We start from the raw sequence: 16675 nt of genomic DNA on the forward strand, positions 1-16675 counted from the left end.
ATGACAGTGATTTAGAAGAAATTCAATAACACCAAACTTAAAATATATACTGGTACACGGTGGATAGGATGTACAGTAATCACTTGGAAAGCATCCTTGTTTTTCTTGTAATGGAAGAATAAACAAAAGAAAAAATACTGTCAAGAAATTGGCCTTGTAGCTCCTGTAAGAGGAGTGAGGTGATATTAGTGCTAGGTATTAAAAAAGATGGTATAATGAGATAAGAAGGATTGTTAAATACAAATGGAATAAAAGACTTTCAATACCCAAAATCTATCAGAAGAGCAAATGGGAAAGGGAGGAGCAGCATCATGTTATGGTGGAAGAGGTGCAGCATTGCGTTTAATTCAGGGACAACCTGGGCTGTGAAATACATACTGAGAGGACACTACGAAAGAGTAGCAACAACCTGGATGAAATAGAAAGATTGCCATAGTACTAGTATATAAATGTTGCACTTCAGTAAAGATGGCAAAATTTATAATGCAAGTATAAGGCCTGTGCTACTAAATGCAGCCGATACATAAACACTGATGAAGAAAATGGAGGGAGTTCTGAAAAAGTGTGATAGCAGAATGTTAACATTTACGGTCAGAGTGAATTGGGTTGTGATGCCCTGAGAGAATTAGAATAACAGGAAGTAATGGGAAAAAGGCCAGTAGCCCCATAAGTTATATAAAAGGGCAAAAGAAGATACAGACCAGATGGGAATTCAAGTACAATGCCAAGACCTCATTTGTTAAAACTGTAATGGTGAAAAATATGTAAAAACATTAATGATGATGACTCAAATAGAAAATTATCCCATTAGGTTTCAAATACATAAATTTAAAAACATACATTTTGATAAGCGGAGTGATCAGTGACTAGCACCAAATGCTAAATGTTTCACATCTGAAGTCACCACATCAATTCTAATGAAACAAATTAGAAATCAACCTTCATGGTATTGTAAGGCAAGTAGGTCTAAGTATATCCATCTTTTAGTTCAAACACCTACTTAATTTGAATGTAATAATTAAACAATAATTTTACAAACAGCATAGCTGAAAACATACTTGGTATCATCAAACGGCGTTCGACAAATGCAAACAATTTTCTTATTCTTATTTTTCGATGTTTTCTTCGTGGACGCAGATTTAGAAGACGGCTTTGATGAGGGAGACTTCGATATGGAAGAATTTTTATTACTATTAATATTGTTTTGAGATGCTGAGGAGGTCTGTGTTAAGCGAGAGGTTTCAGGAGAGAGCTGATTGGTGCCTGCAGGTACAACTTGGGATGGAGAAGACTCTGAAACTGTAATGAGTAATAGTTAAGTGAATGTTTCCTTCAATATTAACTTTGGAGAGAATATATGTGAAAATATTTGAAAATAATTATAAATAAATGTATCTGAAAATAGTTTTGGGCACTGTAATATTAAGAATGTGAGACACTCTGGATGACCTTTAATCTGTTTTAATAAACATAAAATTTTCTATAACAGATATGCAATATTCATATGACTTTCAACATTTTCAAATTTATCAACATTGCAAAACTAACAGTGACAAACTTAGTATTAAAAATGATCACATGAAATAAAATGCATTTTATTTGAGAATAAGGGTACTGGTAAGCATTTATGATTACTCTTTTACATGGAATGATAGTCAATGTTGCTGTCATCAACAATAATGTATATTATTTTTTATAATTATAAAGATTAGCACACCTAGCAGGCCTAGATGTTTTACCAGAAAAATATTGATTTTCTTATGTTAATGAAATATCAATAATGAAGTTTTGACTATGAGTAAATTAGTTAAATTATATTACTATAGTTGTAACTGGTGTCTTAAGGCTTTGAAACCATACTTGGAGAGCACAGCTAAGATTACATAAAGCTTGAATATTGTTTGCATCAAGTTTGTAATCCATTTGTTTAAATATAAATTGAATAATCACTATTGGTTAAAGAATGGTAACAATTAATTTATTTAATTTTGTTACTCACTTTGAACATAATAATATCTTGAAGCCTTAAATATCATACAATTATTAAATGATCAAGATTCAATTTTCAGTTTCCCTATGGAAAATACTTTTTGAAGATTATAATTCAATACCTTGTATTCATAAACATTTGTTTCCTTAGCTTTTGATTGAAGTATGTTAAATTCACCAAAGATCTGAGGACTGAGAATTTTGATGACTATTACTGTCCATATATACTGTATAATAATATTATGTGGAAAGATGAATTTCATAATTAGGTTAATACATGGAACCGTGATAATTTGCAAGTTAATAGGCCCATTCTGAAATTAAATGTACATGAAATAATAAGTAATGTTACTATTATTGTAAATTAATTTAACAAAACTAAAGGGAATGGATAAAATGTACAAGGCCATATATAATGTATCTAGGGCCAGAAGATGGCTGTAAAGAAAATTAAGGGAAGGGAATGATATGCTTTAAGTTTACAATGGATCTTCATGACTTTTGGTATGTGCTATATAAATGTATTGTGATCACATGAAAATTTCCAGTTACTGGGCTGATCATTTTCTTATTACAAAAACTTTCTTTACAGCTTGAAATGGAGCCACTTTGCCACAGGGGCAAAAACACAGGTGAAGACTTGCGGAGCTGTAGATAGGCCGAAGCACAGAGCCCTGAACTGAAAGATTCTGCCCTGGAATATGAACCTAAGATACTTCCTGGAGTCTGGATGTACTGGAACATGGAAGTACATGTCCTGCATGTTGATTGTCACCACCCAGTCTCCCTGATGAATGGCTGACAGGACTGATCAGTTCGTTTCCATCTTGAACTTGGTGGTCTGTATAAATAAGTTCGGTGTGCTGACGTCCCGGACAGGTCTCCAACCTCCCAACACCATGGGGACAACAACCAGTCAGTTGTAAAAACCTTCTGTGCTTAAGTCTTCGACCACCTCTACAGCTCTTTTCCTGAGTAGAGACGAGACTTCTTCCTTCAGGGCCAAAAACCTCTCCAAGCCTACTGAGTAGGCTCTTAAGCTGATGGGTGAGGACACCAAAGGTTTTTCCTTGAATGGGATAGAATAGCCCTCTTTGAGGACTTTGACTACCAAGGGTTCTGCATTCCTGGCTTCCCATTTGTCCCAAAAATGGATAAGTCTTGCTCTTACGGGGACACAGAGGACCGGATCCTCACTTGTGAGAGGCTGGTTTGGAGGACAACTTCCTGACTGGTCAGACAGACCGCAGGTTCCAGCATGGATGGGCCTGAAACTTGGCTTTCCACCTTGAAAGGGCTGCTGCTGCAGCAGGGAGACAGTCCTCATACTGAACAAGACTGAGGCACCACGGCATGGTTTCTTGGAACGCCATGTAAATTGCGCTAAAAGGTCTTGCGTTGACTTTTTCTGCCAGTCTGATGCAACATGCTCTACCATAGCTATCAGGAATACAGCCGAGTGATCCAAAGGTGTGAACAGGAGAGCCAACCTTTGAGAGGGTAACACCTTTTGTGGTCAACATGCATCACAGTTCTCTTTCTTGAGAACTCCTATGGAGAATAAGGCAGCCAGCTCTTGGGAGCCATCCCTTATGGTCTCATCCGCACAAGAGCACTCCCAACCAGTCTCATCATTATGGCCAAACCTGGAGACGTTGGGGCCGCTGGAGAGAAGTTAGGTAGCTGAAGAGCAACTACTTCAAGAGCGCTGCATACACAATTGTAGGATGCTCTTGTTCGATGGCTTCTTCATCAGCTTCTTCGGTGAATGAAATAGAGGAATGGGCTAAGTTTGGTTGATCCTGAGCAGCAGAAGGTTGCTTCTGCAAAAGTCTTAAGATACTGTCCAACTATCGTTGGACTGGCTCCAAAGAAGGATCTGTGACAACTGGGGTTGGTGCCGAACGCTCGGCATCTGGTGCCGGCTGAGCGGACTGGAGGTCGCACCAATACAGGCGCACGTGTTGATAAGGGGGAACACTCGCACATAGGAGAGCCCTTTGACACTGAATGTATGGACACTGGGTGCTTGGAAATCACTGGGCATTTGAACACTGGGCCCTCAGGCATTCGACGGTCAGACACTGGGCACTCATAAACTGGGTGTTTGGGCACTATACGCTCAGAAGTTGGGCGCTCAGAAGATGGGTGCTTCAACACAGATCACTTGGACACTGGACATTTGGAAACTGGGCACTCGGACTGCTTCTTTGAAGTGGAAGACCGCTTCAGTGCTAAATACTGGCGGCTCCACCACAGGAGGACCATGCGAAGCATGATCAGGACTATCCCAAAGACTGCAGGAGGGAAGCGGACTATGCTCTTGTTCCCTGGGAAGTTTACAGGGAAGCGGGGAAGCTCACTCAGCAGAAGGAACATGCCTTTCCAATGGCCTAGACACTGTCAAAAAACACTTACTCCTTCTGTCCACACTGGAGTCCGAGTCACGGATAACAGAACATACACATCCATATGGATGCCTTTCCAATGGCTGTCCACCGAGTCCTATGATTAACAGGCTTGGTTGAGGGGGAGCAAATCCCACCAACCTCCCTTAAACCTCCGGTTTGCCTCCTCCCAGGTTTTGGGAAGTTTGACAGAGACCTTTGTATAAGAGCATCGGTGGGACGAGTAATCACCTCCTCCACTGACACTTGCATCGACACTGATAACACTCATCTGGTCCATAAGGGCCTTAACAGAAGACTTGATTTGGGCTACAGTATTAACAAGAAGACCAAACTTTTGGTCTATCATGGCATCGAGGCTGGGGATGGCATCGGGGTTCGGAAGAATGGGAGCCAAGTAAAGGAGCTGCTGGAAAAGTCAGAGGGCTGGTGATAGGGAAGAAAGCAGTCACAGGCACAGAAGGAACAGGTTGAATAGCGATATTTGATTTCTAGACTGGCTTAACACCTAGCTTTGGCTCTAGCAGATGCCTTTCTCTGTCTGTCTTTCTGAGGTCTGTCAAGATCTGCATCTAAAACTTTCCATTTCCCTTAATCCCAGTCTTTGCATTTTTCAATTTCAAGTTCAAAACAGCAAACCTGGCCTCCAATGGCAACACATAATGTGCAAGTCATACTTAGCAGAAATAAGTCTGGTGTTACAGCCTTTGCTGCAATACCTAATACTAGACAAACTAGAATCTGACATACTGCGTCACAATAAGTAAAAAAAATGTCTAAATAAAACTAATAATGATTAGCATGCTACCAAATCGAATGAATACTTCACCAAAGGCAAAAGATACAACCATCCGGCAAAATTCAAATCAGAGCTGGTCAACCAACCAATGATCAGTCGTTGACCGGCAGAATGAGCTCTCCAGCACTGTTGTACCTATTCTTCCCCAGATGTGAGCAGACTACTTACCTACACCAAAACAATAGACCTTTACCACGAACTTCAAATTTTGAACTGTCACGATAGAAACTAATAGCTATGTAGTTCCTTGGTAAGTTACTTATATAAAATTTATTATGCACATATACAGCTGCAACTTCATGCATTGACAATGTGGACACTTAATGCAAAATGGAATTTATTTTGAATATGCCTCACTACAAAATATTGAGATATATGGCTGGATGGCTGGAGTGGGTTGGATAGATCATATTAAAAATGAGGCAACTGCTTGCAAATGCAGAATTGGGATTTTAAAATCCAAGGCAGAATTGGAATGTTTTTATGGGTTAGAAGCAGTCAGTCAAAAAGGAATCAAGTAATCAGAAAGACTATGACAAGTAAGAAGGCCCAAAAAATAGTGAAGAAAGGCTGTAAATGAAGGCCTGGACCTGATGGAAATTCTGGCAGAAAATGCACAGGACATAAAATAGGAGAACAATTTTTTTCTGACCCCATAATCTGATGGGGTAAGACTGGGTAAGGACAGAGGTCCTCGAGGGTATGGTGGACTCAGACCAAGCACAGATCTCCTGTTGTGTAATTCCTGTGCTATATGTTTCAAGCAGCTATTCAGGACTGTTCTCCATTCCCTATCAAGATTTAGACATAAAGTATAAAAGGGTTAGAAGTCCATATGAATGAACATGTTGCTTATAAGAGAGAAAAATTTTTAGTAACAATGTAAAAGAAGAAAAAATTATTAAATAATTCAATCCAAAATACTGATAAATGTCCTAAAAACCTCAAAAATTTAAGTGTAATAATGGAAATCACTGAAAGTATTCAAGGATCTGAACAAAATTACTTAACAAATTAGACATTATAAGCAACAATACTAACTTGTCTTCTTTTTCCTTGGTGATATCGCTGGAGAAGGAAGAGAAGAATCAGCCTTATTCTTCTCCAACATCTGAAGTTGTACACGAGCCACTGACAACTCTTTCTGTAAAAAATAAGTTCAAAGTTATGATGATAAAAAGTAACGAGAATACAAATTCTGACTATATATCACATTTCACATGTTTTTTTTTCAAAAATAATAAAATCATTAATCAAACCCACCAATATCAAGAATATCTCCAAATCTTGGCTTTCAGACATACTAAGCATTAAAAATTTGAATAATATTCATGATGGTAACTTACTTTAAAAATTAGTACTTGAGCCTACTGAGGCTCATAACTTACATGTATTTCTACCTGAAGTTCTTTTTCTAACTGAGCTCTTTTCTTGAGAATATCCTTTTTCAAGAAATCCTTATGTCGTGTCATGAGTGACTCTAACTTGTGCTGTAAGGCTTGTTTCTTTCTAATATCTAAAGCTTCATTTTTTACTGTTGATTTCTTTGGTTTAGAAGAATCTGTTTGTCGTGATTCTGAACGAGGTTTCTTTGGCCGAGGTTTTGAAGGGGTTACTGTAACTACATTTACAGATTTTTCCTCTACAGGATCCCAATCACTGTCATCCTGTGAATAAAGCACACATCACTGTAGCATACACTACAATACCTTACTAACATTGATGCAATTTTTATTTTCCTAAAATGTTTCATAAATACAAATGACTTGAAAATGATGTGGATATATGGGTTAGGTTTATGATAGACTGAAAAAGTACAAGCCTTTCTAAACATCTTTTGTCAGTTGCATTTATCATTTTCAAGAACTGCTTGAAAAATACTCACTATAAAAAGTCAAGTATAAGAAAAAGCTGAAAACGAAACATCGCAGGTATATTTTGAGCAAATTTGTAAAAATGTACAGAAGCGTTTAGAATAGACATACTCACAGCACCTTATTGCAACACTTCCATGTGTACAGCTGATTACCACTAACATTTAACCAGGCCACTAAGCAAATAATTTCAGTTATTACAAGGCTGGCTTACCATTTGCATAAAGCCTACTGAATAACTTTTGATCTGTTACTAAAACTGTATATCACTAGCTAATTCATATCTTTTACTAAATTGTATTACAACACATTATTATACTCAAGTAAAACTAAAGGATGAAGCACCCAGAGATGTGTTCAATAAACTCCTCAATATCATAATCTGAAACCTAAAATGATTTTGTTATTTAACAAAACCAGTTTAGTTCCCAAGATTTTGGGGAAACAGTTTTACTTAAATGAGCTTGATACAGCCTTTTTAAAAGAAACTGGTACATAACGCTTAAATAATCCTCCAGTGTTGAGAATTGTCATCTTGACCACTCTTAACCCTTAAATGCCGAGCCTCTATTTACAAAAGTGTCTGCCGTATGCCGACGGGGTTTGAGAGTTAGCGCCGAAGCGGAAAGAAAGTTCTTTCAAAAAATCACAGCACGCTTAGTTTTCAAGATTAAGAGTTCATTTTGGCTCCTTTTTTTCTCATTGCCTGAAGTTTAGTATGCAACCATCAGAAATGAAAAAAAAATATCATTATCATATATAAATATTGGAATGCATGACAGCGCAAAAAAAATTTCATATATAATTGTATACAAATCGTGCTGTGAGCAAAACGGTTGAAGCTAATGAGTTTTTTTTTTTCGTTGTATTGTACACTAAATTGTGATGATTTTGGTATATAACAAATTGTAAAACGATCAAAGCAACACAGAGAAAATATTATCACAAAATGATGCATGAATTTGTAATGCTCGGACCTTAAAAAAAGTTTTTTTTTTTTTTTTTCAAATATTCATCATAAATCAAAATATTGTGCTAGAGACTTCCCGTTTGTTGCAAAATGAAGGTAAATGATTGAATGTTACTAGAATGTAAGAGTTTTAGCTTACAATTGCATTTTTTTACCACTTCCGTTGAGTCAAAGTTGACCGAAGGTTGAAATTTTGGCACTTATCGTGATTTATATGAAAATATGTCAAAATTGATAAAAGTTACAACCATGAGTTATTTTTTGTTGTATTCTACATGAAATTGCACACATTTTCATATATAAAACTTTATGTAAAGGCTAATAGAAAATGGTACAAAATTTACGACAAAGTGACTAAAGAATTTATGAGATTTTCAGCAGAGTTAGCTGATGCTTTCTTTTGGGATAAGAAAGAAATTTGCACATGCACAGCTGGGTCACGCTTGTAAACAAAACAACAGCATGATCCGTGAACCCCCAGCGTCCCTCAAGGAGCGTGCTTTAAAATTTTTCACAAACGAGGCCTATAAGTATTTTTCCGCGAATATTTAAAAAAACTTTTTGTAGTCAACGTATTTTACGTCCACTCGGCACCCGACAGACAACTTTTGTCGACGTAAAATACGTCCAGTCGGCATTAAAGGGTTAAACTGCCATAATTTTTTATGCTTTGAAAGTAAATAAAGTTTATTACTTCAGCTGTAAAGTAAATAATTATACACAAAATTTCTTAACTTTAACAAGCATTTATAGGTCTGAGGTAATGAACTCTGGTGTAATTAATGAATAGTAATTATACCTGAATAAAACAAAATTAATATCATCTTCTAATATAACCTGTTAGAATACTTTTAAAGATCCCATTCATGTGGGTCTACAAATCTCAGATGCTCCACAACAAGAGCTGTCCTTCTTAGTAGATGGTGCCAGTGTGTCTGGTTACCCCATCCTCCTGCATGACAAACTGTATCACTTATTATACAATGTAAACCAACTACAAAAGAAGGCGTGCATTTTGCATATAAGTACAGTAATGGATTTGTATGAAAAAAATATCTATATTTGTTTATAAAAATTACATTTTTCACATAAAACAATAACTTTTGAATAACCTGAATAGCAAAACAGGTGGAAGGGAGCTCAGCTGTTATATATAGAGTAAAAATGTGCGGAAGTTTCTTCGGCGCAATCGAGTTTTCTGTACAGCATATAATCAAGGTCACCGAAAATAGATCTATCTTTCGGTGGTCTCAGTATAATACTGTATGAGCCGCAGCCCATGAAGCTTTCAGCAACGGCCCGGTGGTGGCCTGTCCTATAGCGTTGCCGGACGCACAATCATGGCTAACTTTAACCTTAAAATAAAAACTACTGAGGCTAGAGGGCTGCAATTTGGTAGTTTGATGATGGAGGGTGGATGATCAACATAATAATTTGCAGCCCCCTAGCCTCAGTAGTTTTTAAGATCTGACGAGAGACAGAAAAAGTGCAGACAGACAAACAAAGCCATCTCAATAGTCTTCTTTTATAGAAGCCTAGAACTAATCCAGAATCAAGGTCAATTTGAGAAGGTTGCACTTGCTGAGCAGTTTGAAAAGAATTTTACCTTAATTCTTAAAAACAGAAAGGGCGGACCATTTAATGAACTATAGCTTACTCCATATGTTCACTCATAACACAGTACAGGCAGTCCCTGGTTATCGGCGTCACTGCCTATCGGCGTGACAGCGTGACAGTAAGTGAAAGTCACCAATAACCGAAAATTGGCGATTTTCGGTGCCAATAACCAAGATTGGCGCCTCTGTTAGGATGTACTGGCGCCAATACATGGTTATCAGCACCGATAAGTGGAAATCGGCATATATCAGCGCCAAAAATTGCCAATTTTCATCGGCATATATCACCGGACCACCGATAACCGGGGACTGCCTGTATTCACCTCTTGTTATACCTACATATTTTGATTTACAAGCTGCTGAAGATTGTTTTTTTGCATGAACTTCCATTGGGGGAACTCCTTCCCTTTTTCCAGGCTGTACAGTACTTGAAAGCTTGCCACTTATAAAGGCTATTTTCCTGTTATGTTTTGTGTACTTCTTCAGTCTAACCAGGTTTATAATATCATAAATATCTACAGTTAGGCTTCTTACAATCTATGTAACATGTAACAAGATTGTTAAATTACTGTTTGTGGTATGAATGCTTCTCGGACAAACACTCAACACCAAAAGAAGCCATTTGTGCTACAGTGGTACCTCAGTATAGAAATTTAATTCATTCCAAATTCCAATTTGTATACTGAAATGTTTGTACAGTATATCGATCTGAATATTCCCATAAGGAATAATGGGAATTCAGTTAATTCATCCCACACTCATGAATTTCCCCCACACCCACCCTTTGAACCCACTTTAATACAATTATATTTTAAGCACAAGCACAATATATAGTTTAATGATAACCATATTCAACAAAATAGATAAAAGAATAAAACATTTCACAATAAAATTCAGCATAAAAAATAAACAAAATCATATGTCACCGTGGTGACGCACAGCCGACTTGAGATAGAGGGAGGGAGTGTTTATACTGTTGATGAGAGAAGGAGAAGAGAGTAAAAACACTACTGTATGTATGTAAAAGCAGTAATAATTCACATAAAAAAAATAAAAGAAGGGAATTTCACAAGAAATTTAACATAATGATACAATATAAAAACAATCAAATACAATACAGTAACAATGAAAAATCGAAAGCCTTATTTGAGTGAGTATTTGGGTCTGCTCTGAGTGAGACGGTAGAGAGAAGAGGGAGGGGATGGTGGTGGGTACTGGGTTATTGGATGGGAAACAGGGGTTGGTTTCCCACTAACTTCCCAGCTGGGACCTGGCTCGGATGATTTCTCTCTTTCACTACATTTCGCTCGTTTCTTTTACTTACACTCAATTCACCTGAATCACTTCTTTTTGTTTCGGTAAAATACCTATCACATGGCACTTGCTTTTTATGATTTTTTAACGCTGTAAAAGTAACTAATTCCCATATAATGAAACACAATGGTGCCACGTTCAGCTTCTGTGCGCCTTGGGTAGTTTGTTTAAATGACTTCCTTATGAAAAGTTATTTGATCTCTCTTTCCTTTTCCTACTTGCATTCTTTACTTATTACTTATTTGTTTGCAAATTCCTCATGTTTACTAGATTATAATTTTAAATTCTCTCATTTGCCAACATACCGTTGATGTGTTGTGGCATAATTAATCTCCTTGCACTCAAGATCCAAGTGTAGAAAACACGTCTACAATCATACACGTGTGAGGGATTGTTTTCATATCTGCTGGATGCTGATTACTCTCTCACTCTCTTTAACATACATGCACACAGACATACAATTGGATACACACACACACACTCTCGATTCCTTTGATTATCCTTGCAAAATGCGAATAAAATTGATTTTGTTATCAACCTTTGCCTATTGCGACCATTTCAGTTTCCTCAAATCATTCATATGCTGAGAAACCACTGTATTAACAAAGATAACAAAGAAAATCCAAGAAAAACATAGACACTGCAATCTGTGTGCTTTACCAGTGTCAAGAGTAGCTTTGCAGCATTTAAATACTGAAAGTAATTAAATGAGCAAGCATGTGGAAGCAGTAGTTAGAAAGTTACCCCCACTATACCTTGGAATCATTTCTGGTTTTGAATTTGAGATGATAGATATAAAATTACATATTAACAGACCCTCAACAAATCATTGTGTTGTCTGCACTGCTCTGGAGTAGATAGACACACTAATTCTCTCCTTCTAATCTGGCTTTCAGTAAGCTCCCATGTGGGATGGAGGTGGCAGTATGCATTACCCTCCATCTGTGGCAAAGCAAGGCTCCTGGGGGCAAACCACACACTCTTATGCAGTTATAGAATTATTCAGTTATAGACAGAACTGAAAATTCTTATGCATCCTAGCTTAAACCATAGGGGAGAGAGGAGGAGCTTAACATTTGGTTTCATAAGATTAATTTGCCAATAACGTCAACTATACTAGGTGTAACTTTTGACTCACATCTAACTTTTGAGAAACATCTAATGGAAGTTTCAGCAAATGCTGCACAAAAGTTAGGTATTGTTCATAAGGCCTCATACATTTATAACAGTGATAAAATCAATGCAACCTGTTTTAGATCATTTGTACTTCCTTTACTGGAATACTGTTCACCAGTGTGGATGTCTGCTTCTGCCAGAGATTTATCCCCATTAAAGTGGTTCATGGTGGTAGGTTGCTGTTTCCAAATAGTAGCAGTTATGGCTTGAACCATCGATGGATGGTCTTGTTTGTCACTTTTGCATAAGTTGTATTTCAATGTGTGACTTACCAAGCAATTACATAGCTACTAGCTTCTACCATGGCAGTCTAACAAACTTCAAATTTTGCAGTGGCGCTACCATCATTTGTGTAGGTGATGAGACCCTGCCCCGCATTCGGAACTGATAAGTATAACTCAGCAGAGAGCTTCAAATTGTTTTCTGCCGGCTCCTGACTAACATCTGTGGTTTTGTGCAGTTAATGCTTCATCTTTTTGGATATTTGTTCCTGTATTTTGGTGAAGTATTCACTTATTTGGGGTGGCCTTTAAGATTAGTTATATCACTAGCTGTGGTTAACTTTATTTCTAACATAAGTTCAAGGTGTCTGATGCCAACTCTTCAAGCATTCGTTACTGCACTGAGGGTTGCAAAACTAGATTAGCTAAATCGTCTTATGATTCTCACACTAAGTGTGTCAAATGTAGGGGACGGGAATGTAGTAAAGAGCTTACTTGTTTGGAATGTCAGGATTGAGAAGATAAAAAGTGGAAGGCGTTGAAATCCCATCTGGACAAACTTGATAAGAGACAGGAAAAGGAAGGCAACCCGTAGAGTCAAAAGTATGGCTACTGTAGAAGCTCCTTTGCCTAGTGTGGTAGAAGATAGCGCTTTTTCTTCTCCTCATATTCCTGTTATGTTCTCCCATCCTTAGCCCTCCTACTCCTTTACCCGTGTACAGGCAGTTCCCGGTTATCGGTGCTGCCTCGGCGCCAATAACCAAGGATTAGCACTGATAACCGGAGATTGGCGCATATCAGCGCTGAACATCCAGTTATCATCCCTCCTTTACCAGGTTCCCGTGCTTCTAATCTTGACATTATTACCAGTCTCGAATCTATGTTTGATCAGAAATGATATTTTTATGATAAAATAATGTTTTATATACTTACCAAGTAACTACAGTTATTAGTTTCACTTAACCGCAGCAGATCAAAATTTGAAATTCGCAGTAACATGCTACTTGTAAAATGCTATTATTTTAGTGTAGGTAACAAGACGCCACCCACTTTCGGGGAAGAATAAGTACAACAGAGATTAAGAGCTCAATTCGTTTGTGTTCTATGTCTGTGAAAGGGGAGGTGGGAGGGATTTAATCATGTACAGGTTGACCATCACTAATCCGGCATCACTGGGACCTGGAGGGTGCCGGATTAGCCATTTTGCCGGATTAGCCATTTATTAGGCTAGAATACACGAAACCCAGTAGCTACGCACATCATCTTAGAATTAAAATATCCCATAAATCAGTACAAGTTGGATAATAAAGAAAAGACAATTATCAAATACAGGTAGTGCTCGAGTTACGATAATTCGACTTACAATATTTCGAGTTTACGATTACGATGGGGTTAGCAATTAACCCCTTACAAGATTAACCCGAGATATATCGTTATCAGTGGGCTAAAAATTTTGGACTTACCACGAGATATCTCGTTGAAAAGTTAAACGTGAATATTGGGCTAATACGAGATTTCTCGTGGCTCAGTATTGTTACAGCAGGCTTCTCAGAGATATCTCGTCCTATATCATACGTTTGGCAGTGGTATTTGCTGCTGGAAGTTGTGAGTTACCAACGATAATTTTCTGTATTTTTTCATGCAGACGACGCGTCATTAGTAGCACTTCAGCTGCCATCTTTGACCTTTGTTTTTTGTAAGTTTGGTTGCATTATTTGTCATCTTAGACTGATTATATGTTATATTATTGATTCATCGTGTTGCTGTTGTGTCTTTTGTTAGCTAACCCCATGAGTATTTTGTGGTATATAGAGTAACCGGTGATCTTGAGAGGTTGTTCGTTCGTATGTACGTATTTTATATCGTATTTTCGCCTGTTCTAAGTAAATTTGGTTGTTTATTTGTCATCTAAGACTGTTTATATGTTATATTATTGACTTATTATGATGATTTCGTGTCTTTTGTTAGTCTCTTGACCATTTTGTGATACGTCAAGTATAATTTTTTCCGAGGATTTTTTTTTTCCTTTTTTTACGATGAGTACGCACTATTTTACTAGCTCTCCAGTGGTAACTTTTAGAATCTTCTGTATTTCTTCATTTTCACGTTTTAGGTAAGTTTCATTGTTCTTTTTTTTTTTTTAGACTGTTTATATGATATATTGTCGAGTAATTTGTTAGTATCTTGACTATTTATTTATTATTCTAGCCTTTCATTTTTTATTTTAGCCCAGTTATGGCAAATTACCATGACAACAGTGATACTGAGGAATCATTTACAGAGCTTGAAAGTTCTGGCTCAGAAGGCGATGATTCAAGCTTGGATGATTCCAGTGACACAATTCGACCAGGATTTCAATGAATTGCCTAAATCCTCACAGGTTGTAATGACTTTATTGAAGCCTCTTTTGAATAAAGGCTATTGCCTTACAATAGACAATTATTACACCAGTCCTGAGTTAGTGGATATTCTAGTAAAATGTAGAACAGATTGCTATGGCACTGTTAGAATAAATCGAAAAGACCTGCCAGTTTCATTGAAAACTGATAAGTTGAAGAAGGGGGAAATGTCTGCTTATCGTAGAGGTAAAGTTATGGCCATGAGATGGAAGGATAAAAAAGATGTTGTTCTACTCTCCACAGTTCACAATAGTGATGAAGTTGAAACTGCGAGTAGGAGAGGTACGAAAAAGAAGCCCAAAGTTGTAGTAGACTATAACCACACAATGGGTGGTGTGGATAAGTTGGATCAAAACTTGGCAAATTATCCTGTTCCCAGGAAAAGAACAAAAAAATATTACAAAAAAGTTTCCTTCCATCATCTAGATCTAGCCCTCTGGAATGCATATCAGTGTTTCAAGATGAGTAATGAAAATTGCTGTTCATCTCTCAAATTCAGGTTGGAAATAATTGATTCAACTCTGAAGAAGTATCATGCTGAAATCCCTCAAACAAGACCAGGTAGACCATCTATTTCAGCGAATCCTACCCGCTATTCAGGAAGGCATTTTCCAATTGACATTCCTCCTACACCCAAAAAGAAATTTCCTACAAGGCAATGTGTTGTTTGCTCTAAGAAAAGGGATAATAATGGAAAACCGATCAGACGAGTCTCGCTACATGTGTGAGATATGTGAAGTTAGTCTGTGTATAACCCCTGCTTCAAATCATACCACACAAAATGATTGGGAAATACACTGGTTTTGTGAAGTGAATTTTTTTTTTTTTTTTTACCCAAATGAAGAGAAATATATGATTTTGTTTACTCTAAAGGTGAAATTTTTTTTTATTCAAATGAAATGAAAAAATACTTTTGTTTATCAAAATGAAGTGGAAAAATAAAAAGTTATCAAGCATCAATGTTTTTATTCAATTCCTATTATCAAAATTACTAAACGCAGAAGCATACGAGATATCTCGTGATAGAACAAAATGATTATAATTTATATGAAATAACTCGTTATTGGCCATAAAAAGGTCTCAAGTGGAGTTTCTGAAAATTACAATTTTACATAAAATAATCACAATTTTCTGTTGAAATCAAATTAGAAAAGAGTCTAAACAAGTTATATTTTAATTTAATTCAATAAAACAATTAGATTCTTTTTGAAACATTATGTTGAAAAAATAAGTCTTTTAAGGGGTTAATACCGGTACGAAAATATTTAGGAAATATTTTTAGAACTCGCGCAGGCGCAGGCAGCAGGTACAATCAGGCAGCGACAGAGACCAACTTACAATAGAAAAACTTCTTTTCCTCCATCTCTTTATTCCATCTGCTAGTTAAAAAAGCAACAGAGAATGATAAAAGTATTGTTAGTAACGTTATACTCTTGCAAAAATGCGTACGGCCATAAACAACCGAACGGGAAACTGTTGTTTTGCTAATAATCGTATCGGATAACAACTGTTTTGCTTGTATTTCAACCATCGTACGGTAATACAAAATTACCGTAGTTGTTACAAATGACGTTAAGTACTGTACAATAGGACTGATATATTTTTTACACTATACCCTTATTCGCTTTGGAGAAAAGATTGGCAGGGAAATATACTGCTACAGTAACTTAAAGCTGTAAATTGTAGCTGAAGCTGAGAAAACAATGTTCAAGCTGCTAATGACTATAAATTATCGTGCATCGGCAACATGGATGAAACTCGACCATAAATAAAACTGGAGAATGTATTTTAATCAAAACTACTGGGCATGAAAGAATACAAATTACTACTGTTTTCAAGCAGATAAAAGATAAATACGTAAAGCTCGTATTATGATGAAATCAAGAGAAAATAGTGAACAGAATCTTGA

The 16675-nt window shown here is 36.8% G+C and overlaps 1 protein-coding gene across 3 annotated transcripts in view; it reads right to left on the reverse strand.

The window, feature by feature from the left end:
* Positions 1 to 16675, reverse strand: part of E(bx) (nucleosome-remodeling factor subunit NURF301 E(bx)) — a 268910-nt gene that overhangs the window by 58671 nt on the left and 193564 nt on the right. For all 3 annotated transcript variants that reach the window (XR_010854269.1, XM_067110114.1, XM_067110113.1), the window contains exons 18-20: positions 6585 to 6863; positions 6238 to 6340; positions 1059 to 1299 (exon numbers count right to left, since the gene is read on the reverse strand). Coding sequence is in view for 2 of the 3 variants with exons in the window: in XM_067110114.1 (XP_066966215.1) it covers positions 1059 to 1299; positions 6238 to 6340; positions 6585 to 6863 (623 nt within the window). In the remaining variant the exon portion in view is untranslated. The remainder of the gene's footprint in view (positions 1 to 1058; positions 1300 to 6237; positions 6341 to 6584; positions 6864 to 16675) is intronic.

This window comes from Macrobrachium rosenbergii, chromosome 10 (genome assembly GCF_040412425.1).
Source record: "Macrobrachium rosenbergii isolate ZJJX-2024 chromosome 10, ASM4041242v1, whole genome shotgun sequence".
Taxonomy (NCBI): Eukaryota; Metazoa; Arthropoda; class Malacostraca; order Decapoda; family Palaemonidae; genus Macrobrachium; species Macrobrachium rosenbergii.